This window comes from Citrus clementina, unplaced genomic scaffold (genome assembly GCF_000493195.1).
Source record: "Citrus clementina cultivar Clemenules unplaced genomic scaffold, Citrus_clementina_v1.0 scaffold_2, whole genome shotgun sequence".
Classification (NCBI taxonomy): domain Eukaryota; kingdom Viridiplantae; phylum Streptophyta; class Magnoliopsida; order Sapindales; family Rutaceae; genus Citrus; species Citrus x clementina.
In genome coordinates this window covers 13,472,273-13,486,489 of record NW_006262688.1, presented here as the reverse complement: position 1 = coordinate 13,486,489, position 14,217 = coordinate 13,472,273, and the positions used below count along the sequence as shown (strand labels likewise).

General features: G+C 36.3%; 4 protein-coding genes across 4 annotated transcripts; 3 read left to right on the top strand and 1 right to left on the bottom strand.

Annotated features, from left to right (window-relative positions):
- Positions 1-600: 600 nt before the first annotated feature.
- On the top strand, positions 601-4,256 carry LOC18053004 (uncharacterized protein YciO). Its single transcript, XM_006446997.2, has 9 exons — positions 601-924; positions 1,329-1,444; positions 2,050-2,103; positions 2,182-2,206; positions 2,629-2,751; positions 3,221-3,387; positions 3,632-3,701; positions 3,868-3,966; positions 4,077-4,256. Exons 1-9 carry the CDS (start codon positions 700-702, stop codon positions 4,152-4,154), a joined length of 957 nt encoding a protein of 318 aa, XP_006447060.1. The 5' UTR covers positions 601-699; the 3' UTR covers positions 4,155-4,256.
- Positions 4,257-5,518: 1,262 nt separating this feature from the next.
- LOC18053003 lies at positions 5,519-9,648 on the top strand. Its single transcript, XM_024191784.1, has 9 exons — positions 5,519-5,822; positions 6,230-6,371; positions 6,469-6,471; positions 6,584-6,720; positions 7,576-7,777; positions 8,580-8,818; positions 9,120-9,231; positions 9,326-9,474; positions 9,611-9,648. Exons 1-9 carry the CDS (start codon positions 5,610-5,612, stop codon positions 9,614-9,616), a joined length of 1,203 nt encoding a protein of 400 aa, XP_024047552.1. The 5' UTR covers positions 5,519-5,609; the 3' UTR covers positions 9,617-9,648.
- Positions 9,487-12,696, top strand: LOC112101177. The gene is made up of 6 exons (XM_024191783.1): positions 9,487-9,756; positions 9,977-10,149; positions 10,271-10,672; positions 10,775-10,830; positions 10,956-11,158; positions 11,241-12,696. The coding sequence occupies exons 2-6, from the start codon at positions 9,991-9,993 to the stop codon at positions 12,542-12,544; spliced, it is 2,124 nt and encodes a 707-aa protein (XP_024047551.1). The 5' UTR covers positions 9,487-9,756; positions 9,977-9,990; the 3' UTR covers positions 12,545-12,696.
- A 279-nt stretch (positions 12,697-12,975) lies between these two features.
- LOC112101163 (putative fasciclin-like arabinogalactan protein 20) lies at positions 12,976-14,217 on the bottom strand. Its single transcript, XM_024191677.1, has one exon. It carries the CDS (start codon positions 14,137-14,139, stop codon positions 13,117-13,119), a length of 1,023 nt encoding a protein of 340 aa, XP_024047445.1. The 5' UTR covers positions 14,140-14,217; the 3' UTR covers positions 12,976-13,116.

Below are 14,217 nucleotides of genomic sequence, written 5' to 3'. Positions count from 1 at the left end.
ATTATTATTATAAACAAAAATAAAAGCAAAAAGCAAACGCAAAGGAAAAAAAAAAAAAGCAAGCTGCAAACGCAAAACAAGGAAAAGAAAAAAAAAAAAAACACAAGCTAATGCGGTAAACTGCTGCATTACTTAAACCCGACTTTACTTAAACCCGACTCACAGTTGGGTTTAGCTAATGCGGCAGTTTCTGCATTAGCACATTTACTTTAACCCATTCCTATGTTCTTCCAAACATAATACTAATATTAATTTAATGTAAACACTATTTTAATATATTATAATATCATGCACCAAACACACTCAAAGGTTATTGTTTACCTATGTATTATTATTATTTCATTTGAATGCAATTATTTATTTTTGAAGAATAATAAAATAGAAAAATGCATTTGATGGATTTTCATCTAGAAAATTGTGTTTTTTTTTAATCGATTTAAAATATTAAAAATGAATGATGGAAGCTTTTCTAGTTATTAAAAAATGAACTTGCTATGCGACGTCGTTTAGGCATTGACAAGTCACAAGTGACACTGGCGTGGCGAGTCCAGCGACTAGGAAGAGAGAACACGAAGGTTCACGTTGATCTCTGGGTGAGGGTGACGTGGCACAAAAAACAAAAAACTGAAAAACTGAAAAGCAAAGGGAGCTCGCTCTTTCTCGCAGTCTCTCTTTCGTTGAGACTCTGAGCTGAAGAAAATGGCAGGAGCCAAGTTGTGCGGTGGCGATACAGCATTCCTGCTACGCTCGCACTCGCACTCGCACTCGCACTTCCTTGAAGCAGCAACACGCCGAGCCGCGCCGTTCCCAGGCCGAGTCTCCTCCGTCTCTCCCAATCCCAAACCCTCTCGTTACCGAATCTTAGCCATGACTGTTAAAAGAAGCCCTAAGCGCCTTAAATACTCCGCTCCACAGTTCACCAAGGTCGTCTTCTCTCTCTTCTCTCTCGCTCTTCTCTTTTTAGTTTCTTTTATTAATTGATTATCATTATTAGTCTAAAAATTAGCTTGCGGACTGCAATGTGCGTCATTGCTTGCATGAGTGAATAAACGTGTAAAACTAAAACCCTAGTGTGTTGTTGTTGTACTGTCTACTGAGAAATAGTAGAGACTGCCTTATTACATGCACCTGTATGGTACAATCCTTGTAAAACTTTTTGTTACTAAGGTAATGATTTATTGTGTGGGTAATGATTACAGCCAGAACACTGGGCGGAATTAATGAAATTATTTCTGGTTCCATAATTAATAGGTTCTGTATAGGAGTTCAGTATGACTTTTTATTGACTTGAGCGTTGAATGATGCTTTTTCTTTCATAATAATATTAGGAAGGCGGATTGATGTATGTTGAAGCTGACCCATCGGGAGCTGACAGTTGGAAATTGGAGCCAGTTGTTGAACTTTTGAAAGAAGGAGCTGTGGGGGTCATTCCTACTGACACTCTGTATGCCACTGCCATTTGCCTCAGCCGCTCTGTTAGTTACTTTAAAGCTGTGTTTGATATCATTGTACTTTGTATATCAGGGTAGTCACTGGTGAAGGTTGGGAAGCTATAGTTGTAAATTTATATTTCCGCATGCTGCGATTGTGGGTTATTTTGACTTTTGAGCAAGTTACATGCATCATGATGAGCTTGTAGGCTAGTTGTTGATTTATAAAGAGGATCGCGCACCGTCAGAAAGACTGAAAATTGACTTTTTCGAATCCTGAAATTATTTAAACTTCTGTTATAAATTCATCACCATTGTGGTTCCTACCAGAAATTACATTATCCGGTGCTTAGTGGGTGTATTAGAGGAAAGGAGATAAAAGAAAGTAGTTCTTCAAGTTTACATCCCTATGTTGGTTGGCTTGATTGGAGGTTTTTTGTGTTCTTTGGTTCAAAATAATGAATTGCCATCCCTCACGACTTCAATATGTTGTGAATTAAGATATTAAATCAGCCCTTCACTGTGCAATAACATTACTGGATTGAAATATTCAATTGTGATCCTTTTTTATTTTTTTCCCTGAACTCTGAAAGGATGTCAATTGTTCCTATGTTCTCAGGTATGCAATAGTTTGCGATTTGAAGAGCCATTCAGCGATTGAACGTCTTCGTAGGTAATTGATGTTGTTTTTCTTGTACAAACTTCATTTCTATCTTGCTTGGTGAACCTCTCTTATTTTTTCCAATTGCAGGATAAAAAATGTAGAACCTTCTAAGGTAAGGAAGATTGCTTCTCGTCCGTTACCTTATTAGTTTAATCTCTACTCCCTTTATGAATGTTAAGATATTTTTTCAATTTTCATTATCTGGAGGTTGATGCAGAAAGCATAGTGTGAGAAATTTGTTTGATTGGGATGAAGTTTTGGGTTAATTTTGTTAGCTTGGATTTTCCTGTGTCTCAGGTTTCAAGAGTTTCTTTTTTCAAAGTTTTGTATAGCTTTTGGTGTTCTACTCTGTAGAGAAGGTTTTAGTTTGTGGACCTCTGGTTCACTTTTGTAATATTTATTCCCTTCTAAGATTCTATAAAAGTTTCTCTGTTTCCTATAAAAAAAAAGGGAAATTTGTTTGCCCTAATCCCCTTTATATTCAATTTTTTAACTATCCTTTGCAATTTTGATGCCGTCTCCTAATTTTTGCAGCCTTTAAGTATCTTATGCCGGTCTCTCCGTGATATAGACACCTATACAACTGGTTTCCCTCGTGGTGATGGCCAAGGACATGCAAATATCTTTCGAGCTGTTAAGCATTGCTTACCTGGGCCTGTAAGAATATCTCCTTTACCCATTGTTATGGCTAGCAACAAACTCTAAGGTCTCCATCAATGTCATTGTTGAGCTTGTATAACAGCTATGCATTATTGTATGTGGAGAATATAAGGGAGGCTGAAGCAGGAGCCACCATACAATGCCTTTTCGCATGCATTGCTTCTAATGTTTGTGATATTTTCATCATAACATTATGTTGATGGATTGAGACTTCATAGTGGATATTTAAAGGGGGAAAAAGGTATAAAAAAAATGAATTTCTATTATCAATTGATCATCTTAAGAATTTTTGGCCAAGGACAGTTTTGTTTCCCGGCTAACTCTGTTCAGAGTTTCTTATCTTCACATCTTTTGTCAAATTTATGATCCTATTGTAATTGAAAGTCGTTTGTACTGTGCTTTTGTGGGTACCTTGGTCTCCTTCTGTTTAGATGGAATTTATCCTGACAAAGTGTCTATGGAACAGTATACCTTTATTTTAACTGCCAGCAAAGAAGTGCCTAAAAAGTGTGTAAGATATGGGACTACGACAGCCAAATATTCTTTGAGAAAACATGTGGGTGTCCGTATCCCTAATGATGCCATATGCCAAGCAATACTACAAAAGATGGATGCTCCATTAATCTCCACAAGGTTGGTTTGGTTTATAAATACCAACTTTTGCTATAAGAAAAGAAACAGTTACAGGAAAACGGGTTTACCTTATATTTTTCTCCCTCCCTTCTTCTCATTCTTTTAGTTACTGATGCAAACAATTCTGATGAGACAAGTCCTTTCCCATAAGTGACAACTTTGCTGGTTAAACACACTGTAGATGCTGCTTTTGTATCTTTGCTATAATTATGATCCTAAACTGAACTTTTGATTTTTGTACCAGTGTGAAGTGGCTAAAGGATAATGAATGGATGGTAGATCCAGTTGTGATAGCTGATACCTATGGACCAGAGGTATGGTTTTGATTAATGAGAAGAAATTTGTATTTCTCAAATAAAAAATTGACCAGATTTCTATTCAAGGATATTTACTATAGTTAACTCAAGACCAACTTATATGCAATGCTGGGGGTCTATCTGTCTTGTTCTTGCTTTTAATAGTGTATTTTTCTCCTTTTAGGGCCTTGATTTTGTTGTTGATGGTGGTGTAAGAGTGGCTGAACCTTCCACTGTAGTTGACATGACTGGGACTTCTCCAAAAATCATACGGCAAGGAAAGGTATTCATTGTTTCATTTGATCTATGTGGGTCAACTTCTGTGAATTATTGGAAAACAATACTAAGGAATATGTTGATACTTATGTTTTCTCTGTGAATTGGGGAATTCAGGGACCTAAACTATACTGGATGGAAGAGGAAGATGCTAATTCAACAGCAATTGAAGATCTAATCCCTTCGGCTACCTAAAAATACCATGCATCTTGACATAAGCCTGTACATAATAATGGTTCATCTGCTTTCAGGGTTGAATTACCACTTTTCTACATTGGCATTCCGGTTTTGGGTTGGAGAACTACCATGACCCTGCATACCGAATACCAATATGCATGTTTTGTAAATGTCTGGTCAAGAAAAGCTACACTGGAGAAAGTTTTGGTAAAGCTAAAGTACGTAGGCCAGTTAGAACTTACAGTAAATGTTGTGCATACTCTGGCGCTTAGATAAAATGGCCTGGAAGCTAATCAAATTTGACCGTGAAGCTTTTGTTAAGTTGATGAATATCATTGGTGGTTATTAACTAACTTGTTTTATTTTCTCCGATGAGCTTGCGAGTACCAACGCCATGTCCAGATGGAGATCCGTGTAATAAATTAGAAGATAGAAACACGGGAAAGAGACCGAATCTTGAGAGGACCGCTTGTTTCACCCATAATCAAATTGATTTCATGGTTGTCACTTGTTACAGATTCAGGGCGAATGGTAATGTAAAAGAGAAGAATTTTAGAATACATTAGGGGTAATATAATTAATTAATGCACGTATAATATGTATAATTACATTTATTACAATTAAAATTTACGTGATAGTTTTGGAAAATTGATATACACATGTTATAGTATATTTGTTTTTTGTATTATTTATATGATATTTTTGATGTATTATAAAATTTATTCAAAGCTGATGGTCCTTAGTACCAAAAGGGCACAGGACTCCCATTTCTCTCCTCTCCTCAATCCTCATCAAATTGACTGTTCCCTGGAGTACGTGGGAAGCAATAAATTTTCCTAAACCGTAAGAATTATGTTGCCGGGGATTTAGCAATTAAAGTCATAAATAACAAATTAAGAAATTAAGCAGTAAGGGCCGCATGTTGCTGAATAATCTTGGCAAAGGCATATCAACTTGCATTTTATACACTGAATTACTTGCTGTCATCGCTACATTCGGAGCAAAAAAATTAACACATTTTGGTGTCTGATGCTTTGTTCATGGCATTGACAGCGAGTCTTTAATGCCAAAACCCTAAATCTGAAATCATCTCTGGGGATTCATCTTGTTTGGAAAATTTCGCAAGAAGTTGAGCAATAATGCAGCGACAGCAAGACTTCACAATAAATAAATAATTAAAGACAAGAAAACATCACAATAAATAATAAGGATCTAGAGCTGGCCAGTGGTGGTTAATGAGGGACGTGAACTACTTTAAATAAGCAGTTATGACACTGACAACTATAAACAACAATAGCCGTGGCGGTAGTTGGTATTAGCTCTTTTTGTAGTTGCTGGACTTAAAAGCCATGGAGAAGAGCAATACTAGATACAAACCCTTTCAAGCTTCACTTCTCGTGGTTCCCAGCAAAGCTATTAAAAGTTCATCTTCTTGGTTTCTGCTTAAATGTGAAGTACTTTCAAGTTCCTGCAATGGGGTGGTTCAAGTTTCTTAAACTAAGTGGTTGCCTTGCAATGATGGTGATGGTTGGAGCATTAAACTCGGCTGATTCAACAGTTTTAATTCATTTTGATCGAGCTCCCCCGGCACGGTCAAGGTTCTCTACTGCTGTTTTTCAGTTCTCAGTTAAAAGGCCCGATGGTTCTGATGCTTGTCAAAACAACGAGTGTTCTGTTCATTATCAGGTATCAGTTCTCTTCATCGTTCAACTTTTCCCTTTTCTTGTCATGCTCAATTTTGCAATATTTAGCAATGTGGGTAATCTTAAAGTGTTTTATTTTTTTATTTTTTTTTAAAAGGTAAAGGGGTAAGATGAACCCAAATAATTTTTATTTTCTCCTCACCTTGAACTCGGGTGGTGAGCAGCTACAAACTTTATGCTATTACCAATCCGACCATGCCCTTGGGGACAGTGTTTTATTTATTAATCCGGAGCTAAAATTTTTTTTGAGACAATTGCCATCAAGTTCTTTATTGTCCTCTAAAAATTCCTTGGTCAGCAAATGTCAACGTAATGATCGGCTGCTATGAGATATATTCACTTCGTTTAGGTCTACTGCTTTGACTTCAGATATGTAACTAAATTGTGCAGCTTGATGACCAAATTTTGAGGCCTTGTCCTACTGATGTTGTCGTGCTGAAAAACTTAACACTAAATGGTCAGCATGATTTTCTTCTCAATGTGACAACCAGCAGTGGAGAAAGAAACTCATCATCTTATTCATGGTTCATTGGTAAGTATACCTGTCCTCAGTGCATTTTTTTTCCATTGGGTGACCAGTTTACTCTCTCTGGGTTCATATAACAACTTCAATGTGTCTGTTAATGCAGCAGGTGATTAATCTCAGGGCATGGAAAGAGAACTATATGTAGACTTAGAATTTTGATTCTAAAATTTTATGTTTTAAGTTCTTACTTCTTGTTGGTGTTCATATTTTTCTACAAGATACCCTTCCACCGACTGCAACAATTTTAAGCAAACAGAATTACACGAATGCGGAGAAAATAACAATTGACATTAAATTCAGTGAAGCTTGCACTGGAAAAGGTGGTTTCACATGTGTGAACTCGTCAAACTGTAATGTGAGTAGTTCTTGTGCTCATAACTTAGTATTTCACAATTGGGAAAATATTCACCGTGCACCCGTTTTTTGCAACTTTTTCAAAAATACATATATATATTTTTTTTTTGTTGGAATCCACCTAAAGTTATATTTTATTTTATTTTTCCACTTCCGTTTGGAATCCGTTAAGAAAACTTACGGAAACTTAAAAAAATGACCATTTTACCTCTCAAAACGAAAATTATTATTTCACCTCAAAAATTACCAAAAATAATCAGATTAAATCTAATTATTTTTCCCATAGGTCAATAAAGAAATTAATTCCACAACCATCAAATACAAGTTTTTTTTTTTAAATATGTCTGTAATTAGAATGCTAAATTATAGCAGTAGTATTAAAAATAGTTAAATCTCGCAAATCATCAATTGAATTTAAGATAAGTAGAGTTTTATTATTCATTAAGTTATAATCTCTAGTAGTTAAGATTTTTTTGTACTTCATTAATGTACCAATAATGATATTCATTATTAAATCTGATTATTTTTGGCATTTTTAGGGTGAAATTGTAATTTTCGTTTTGGGGGTAAAATGATCATTTTTTTAAGTTTCCGTTAGTTTTCTTAACGGATTCCAAACGGAAGTGGAAAAGTGAAACAAAATGTAACTTTAGGTAGATTCCATCTAAAAAAAGAAGGAATTGTGTATTTTTAAAAAAGTTATAAAAAATAAGTGAACTGTGGATATTTTCCCTTCAAAATAAATCATGCTAGTTGCCAGCAGAATGCTCTGTATCTACGAAAGAGTTCTTATGTGTAGCATGAAGATTACATGAATTCTGATGTTTATTTTTAATATAACTATTTTCCTTCGTAGGTCATCATAGATGGCCCAGCACATGTACAGGAATCTTCACTTCGAATCACTGAACCAAATATCAGATATAGCCTTGATATAATTCTTTCCTCGGGAAGTATATATGGGCGTGTGGTAATTGGAATGGCAGATAAGTTTTGTACAGATATAGCAGGGAATGCTTTTACAAGGACAAATGGTTCCATCATAGTCATTCGCTTTGGTAAGGCATTGGACACCATTTTAACCTATTGAGAATACAAAATCAGTTTATCAAATCTAGGATGTTCATAATCAAATCTGATCCGCTCAAATCATTTGATTCGTAAAAAATTAATTTGTAAAAATCAAATATTTGAATTGGTAAATTAGATTAGATTGAGAATTTGAAAATTCGCAATCGATGGATCGAAACACGGATTTACTTTTGTAAATTTATAAAAATCCGCAAATCAACCAAAAAAATAAAAATTATTTCTTTAATTAAAAAAATAAAACTTGTAGATGTTTAACTTTTGTAGAGATTTAAATTTATAATTTTAGTTAATTTTCATGTGCTGATTTTAATAAATGAGATTTGTCTTATTCGATGTGTTATATTTTGAAACAATGTATTATTCTACCTTTATTTAAACAATTAATTTATTTTAATCTTATTTAATTTTGAATTTAATCGATAGTAAAATTATTTCATATTAAATTTGCTTTATTTAATAGTTTGTGGATTAGATAGAATTAAAAAAACTTTAATCTTTAAACCAACCTGTAAACTAGTGAATTGAATATGTAAACTAGTGAATTGAATATGAAATGGGTCAAATTTATATCCCATCCATAAATTAAATTTGGATTAAATTTTAACAATTCAAAAATTAGATTAAATTGAATTAAAAATTTATAATATATAAAATAGTGGATCATATATGAATTTACGACGAATCCTTGAAATCCAAACCACAACACCCCTAATTAAATCATATTTCATTTGGTTAATTCTATTACTCTTGCCTGAATCTTTGACATAGATAGAAGACCCGTGCTGGTTGATTTATGGGTGTCCATTCCAGCATACGAGTTGGAATTCAATGGTGTCTCTAGAACTGTCCTTGCCTCTAATAAATTGGAGGACGTGAAAATTTTCTTGGACTTCAGCATTCCCATCATGAATTCAACAGAACAGATCCTAGATATTTTTCGATTGAATTCTGGTAACTTGATAGCTGTTCACGGTAGGAGGCGGGTGAATCGCCGGTTTGTATTTAAAGTAAGCGCTAATTATTATTATTTTCTTATATATATATATATATATATATGGTAGTTTTTTGATTTGGGATCTTAAAATGCAGAAAAAAGTCCGGAAAAGATTTAAAACCGTAAAGTTTTGAAGTCTTAAAATTTAAAGCGCTTAAAACGCAGGATTTATGTGTTTTTTAAGACTTTACCGTACTTTAAAATTTTAGATTGAAACATTTTTATATTTATATACACACGCGTAATTTTTATTATGGGTGCCACTTTCTCTGAGTCAAATGAATAATGTAATACAAATTCTTTTCGTTTTGTAGCTCAAAGATATACCACAAACTGAAATTATCACACTTGCATTACAAGCGAGCTTTCTTTTAGGCATAACAGGAACCCCTGTCTCACCTGTTCCCTCGCTTATATTCCTCTATGGTATGCTAGTCAGCACTTTTCCCTCTTCAGAACAGTTCCTGTAATTCCTTTTTTGTCGCTTACCATGGAGCTAAATGATGGATTTTCCTCTAAGATTCCACTAAACCTGGGGTAGGGCTGAGTACCAGCTCACCGAGCATTACAAAAGATCCGAACATCAAAGTGATAGTTGAGTTCTCTAAGCCAGTTTTTGGATTTGAGTCTTCCATGGTAGACGTGGACGGTGGGAGTCTTAAAAGGCAGGTGCATAAAATGATTACTAAACTATTGATCTCCTGTATTTACAATGAATCATGTCGTAGCTACTTATGTTGTTAAGTTAGGAGTACATAGAACGTTAATGGAAAATATGTGACATTTTACCTTTTGCTCCATGCAGTTTTAAGGAACTTTCAAGGGCTCTATACTCTTTGACTGTTCAGGCATTAACTCAGCATGTAGTTAGAATTTCTATTCCTGAGAATAAAGTCCGTGACATATCAGGAAACCTAAATTTGGCTTCTAACGTACTTGAAGTGAAGCATTGTAAGAATAACTCTCCTGATATTTCTATGCTGCTTGTTACTTTGCATTTAATCAGAGATATGTAGATCTTTTGGATTGAAAATTCTTTGGAGTTTTGTTTAATGCAGCAAGCCAAGTCTTTGGAGAAAAATTTTCTTTCAAACACCACGTTTTCTTTCTATAGATATTTGGTATCTATGCTTTCAATACTATTCTCTACTTAAGACTTGAAGTTGCTCAGATTCAACCCCTGCAATGTCAACTGCACTACACTCGTTTGTGACTGCGGGTATGTTAGCAACATCACTGGCCGCTGCTATTCTATCAATTTCCTCTGCAAACCTTGGAATACTAGGCACTCTCAATTCCGGGAGTACTGATTTTGTTGCCTCTAATCCATCAATGAACCTGCAGGTTATAATGAAAAAATTTCCATGCAATTAACTTTTAAAAATTTAGATTCTTGATCACACATTATGTATTCTCTTTGCAATAATTTTACTTTGGTTAAAAATCTCGAACATTTTCATCACAGGGAATGGTTGGACATCTACAAGTTTTTGTTCTCTCAGACTGGTTCTTAGCTAACCAACCTATTGAATATTCTGAGACAACTAAAGGTCTTAGGTGGCTCATACCTCGTCAAAAACTTCCCTGGAGAAATGATAGTGCTTCAGTTTGGCCTAACCATGTTTATTTGGCAAAAGAGAGACTCACAGAACAGTTCAGATATCTGCCAATTGGATCCTCTCATGAAGGATCTTATCATCAGATTGGCTTAAATTTAACCAGCTCATCTTGCATTCGGTGTGAGCTACCTTTTCCAACTGTGACAAACCAGAAGTTTAGCTGGCCTGATGGACGGTACAACGTAAGCATTAAAAATGCGCCTTATGGACAATTTCTCAATTCCAGCGAATATTTCACTTATTTCCTGGTTAGTATTACTAAATTCTATAAATTTTGTACTTTAAAGACAGCATTGCATTAACGAGTACATTGATTTTGTATGTTAATTATTGTACAAATGGTCATGCAGAGAGGAGAGCCAATATCTGCTAGCAATGTGGTCAAAAAATTGGATAACTATACCGGGTAACTTTACAATCAGCTGCTAATATAATCAGCATTTGGATAATTTCAAATTTTGCGTTCACTACAAGTAAGAGTTATTTATCGGTAGTGGTTTGAAATTCTCATTAAAATTGTTCCCTTGACAGATGGCGAGACTTGGAGATGAACTTGTTCTGGCTTGGTGTGGGAGGGGGCAGCTTACTTATAGTCCATTTTCTAACACTACTCTTCTTAAGGTGGAGGATGGGGACTTCAGTGAAGGGGATGCTTTCAGTTCCAAGGTTTGAGCTCCTTTTTGTAATTCTTATGCTACCTTGCATCTCTCAGTCTTCAGCGTTTGTAATCAGAGGTAAGAAAATCAGAACAATGATTTCATTTCGATTAAACATCCTCTTGGATTCTATGAACTGAAGGCTACATCAATTTTTCAGGTGGCACCACAGAGGGAATAATCACTGGGGCTTTATTGTTGGCCATCCCTGCAGCACTTATTTTGTCAGTGCTTCTATTTGTCATAATTGCAATCTTTTTAGGCAGTTTTGTGCAATATAAAGAAATCACCCATGTGGCTACGAGTGAAAAGTGGCATGTAAAACTATGGTTTTTCTTCATGGGAAGGCCTGCTACTGGAAAATGGTTTTACAGGGAAGGGCTGCCTTCAATTTTCTTCCCAATCTTTGGGATTCTGTTTGAGAATCGAAAGGGGCCTCCATTGTTAGTTTTTGCTGAAGATAATGATCCTAACACCATAACCAAGTGGACTGAAAGTGGGAGAAGTGGGATTGGAAGAATGAGAGCTATCAGCTCAGATGACAGCAATGAAGAAGTGAGAATTCGCACATCCGTTAAGCTATTGGGGTGTGCCAGGTCCTCCTATATTATTCTTGACCTTTTGAGAAGAGTCAGTATAGGGATAATATCTGGGGCATACCCATCAAATAAGTTAAGCCAAAGCCTTCTTGCTTTGGCCATCACGCTTATACAGTTCATAAGTTTATTTACTCTCAAGCCATACATCCAAAGAGGAGTCCACACAGTGGAAAGCGTTTCTCTTCTATGTGAGGTGGGCATCTTTGCTCTATGCATCAGATTGAATGGCTCAAATCCAACTGAAGCAAAAACTCTGGGTTTTTTAATGCTGGCTCTCCTGTTCCTCATGTTTGTTGCTCAGATAATTAATGAGTGGTATGCTATGATAAAAGGCATTTTAGGACTCTCTCAGCCCCAGAAAAATTCTTTCAGACTCGGATTGAAGTTTGTTGCTAAAGGCCTTGTGTTGCCTTTGCTACCAAGGAGGCACTGGTCAAGAGTCATGCCTGGTTCGTCGCGACCGCTAACAGGCCTAGCTCCAGTCCTTCCTCAAAGCCCGGAAACTGAATGTGGAAGAAGAGGTCCAGGAGGATCTAATGCTGACCCTTTTAGTGCCATGACAGCAACAGTAGTCCCTGTGTCGAGTCCTGGCTCCCCAGGCCTTAATGTTGCTCAAGCAGCTCGTTCAACACCTACAGACCTAACCCTAGCCCAGCAGAGAGCCAGAGAAGGGAAGCAGGCAAAGGGACTGAAGTTGGAGCCAAAGAGTGACCTGAAGAAGCTAAGAGAGTTGGCAAGAGCTAGTTTTTCTGGGGATTCAAAGGGTGAGGAAACTAGTACCAGTTACGCATTTAGGCAGCAATCTGTTTCTGCTGAAACCTCTGTGGAAAATTCTCAAGCCTCCACTTCCAAATTCAAACAATGATGTTAAACACAATGAGGCTAACCAAAAGGGACGGGACGCTAAGGTTCAACCATTTTTTTTTGTTTTTTAGTTTGTGTATTTAAATGACCTGTAAGATAGATCTTCTGTATAAATTTTTCGCTTACAGAAAATAGGAAATGCAGATTCCTTATAGTTGGATAAAGTAACTGAAATTTTGAAATTTATGAATGTTCAGAGTTCCCAGAATGCTGCCTTGTTATTCCAGCACATGTTTCCCTAGTAGGAAACAGGTAAACTAGCCCTATATCTAACAGATACTGAAATAAAATTGAACTCAGACTACAGTATCCTCTATAAATGTTGCAAATATAAAGTAATCATTAGCCTAAAAACAGATATGAGAACTTGCTCTGAAGCTGATCTTTTTTATTAATAGCATTGGTTGAATCAAACTCAACTAGGCTAATGAATTAAAAGTACAACTTAGAAACAGAAGCATTGCTGTTAGCATACAATCGCCAAATCATCCATCCAAAGTTTAATACAGGGAAAACAAAGTTGAAGAAATGCTGCAGAGAAGTGAACCAAAAGTTTCCGATGGCCACCCAAATTCATCTTCCATAATCAGCTTGACTCTGATAATCATCCCCATTAAGTTCTGAGAAAGAGTCTCCAATTATCTTTTCGTCTAATGGAGACACCGCGAGCAAACTGTCGAGGCCATGCACAACAAGCCAATTGCTGCTATACATATCTGGAAAGACAACTGGGACACCATTAAGCAAAATCACATCACCAGAGTAAGCCACAGTAATCTTAAATCCTTCTGAAGAAGTTGGCAACGTTGTCCCTCCATCGAGCCTAATCAGATCCTGCCAACGAAGCAACCTGAGAACCACATGTTGCTTAAAAATCGAAACACAATCAGTAATGTTCTTCACATATGGCTCCATTGCTGCATCAACTGGTGCAAAGATAGTCAATCTTGTCTGATTTGTAAACCTCGCTAATTGCATATCAAGAAAGGTGGCCATTAAGGTATAGCCTCTTGAATTTAACAAATCTGATGCCTCACCAAAAACATCAACATCAAAGCCAATCGGTTCAATTGGAGAAGGAACAGGACTCGGTGCAGGAGCTGAGTGAGGAGGGGGGCTAATCATGACCCCAAATGAAGAATTAAAGAACTCATCTATACCATACACAACCAGTTCTTCTTGATCAAACATGGGTGATTCTTGAATCAAAACCCCATTAATGGACAAATGGGCATTGTTAAAATCTGAAGCAGTAACGATCAGTGAGTGATTGGACAACAATGTCGGTAATCTTGAGCCAAAAGCAAGAGTCTTGAGGCTATCTTGGGAGAGTCTTGAAGGTGATATGTGATATTGAAGCTGAGAAAGAGAGAGCTGGCCTGATTGAGAAAAGGCAAAATCTGATGGGGAGAAAATGGTGAGTGTTTTTGATTCAAGATTGAGTGTCTTGAAAGTGATTTGAAGGGTCAGTGCCATCGATAAGTAGCCTGAGTTTGAGAGTGTTTCCACAGCATTTGATAGGGTTCCAGGAGAGACTGCAAGAGCAATGGAGATGAGAGAGAAGATGATGAGAGAGAAGAAGAGGGTAGTAGCCATTGAAGAGTTGGTTTACGATTTGTTGAGGGTTTGAAGAAGAACGTTCAAGGGCGGGAAAGGAAGAAGAAGCTGATGCCT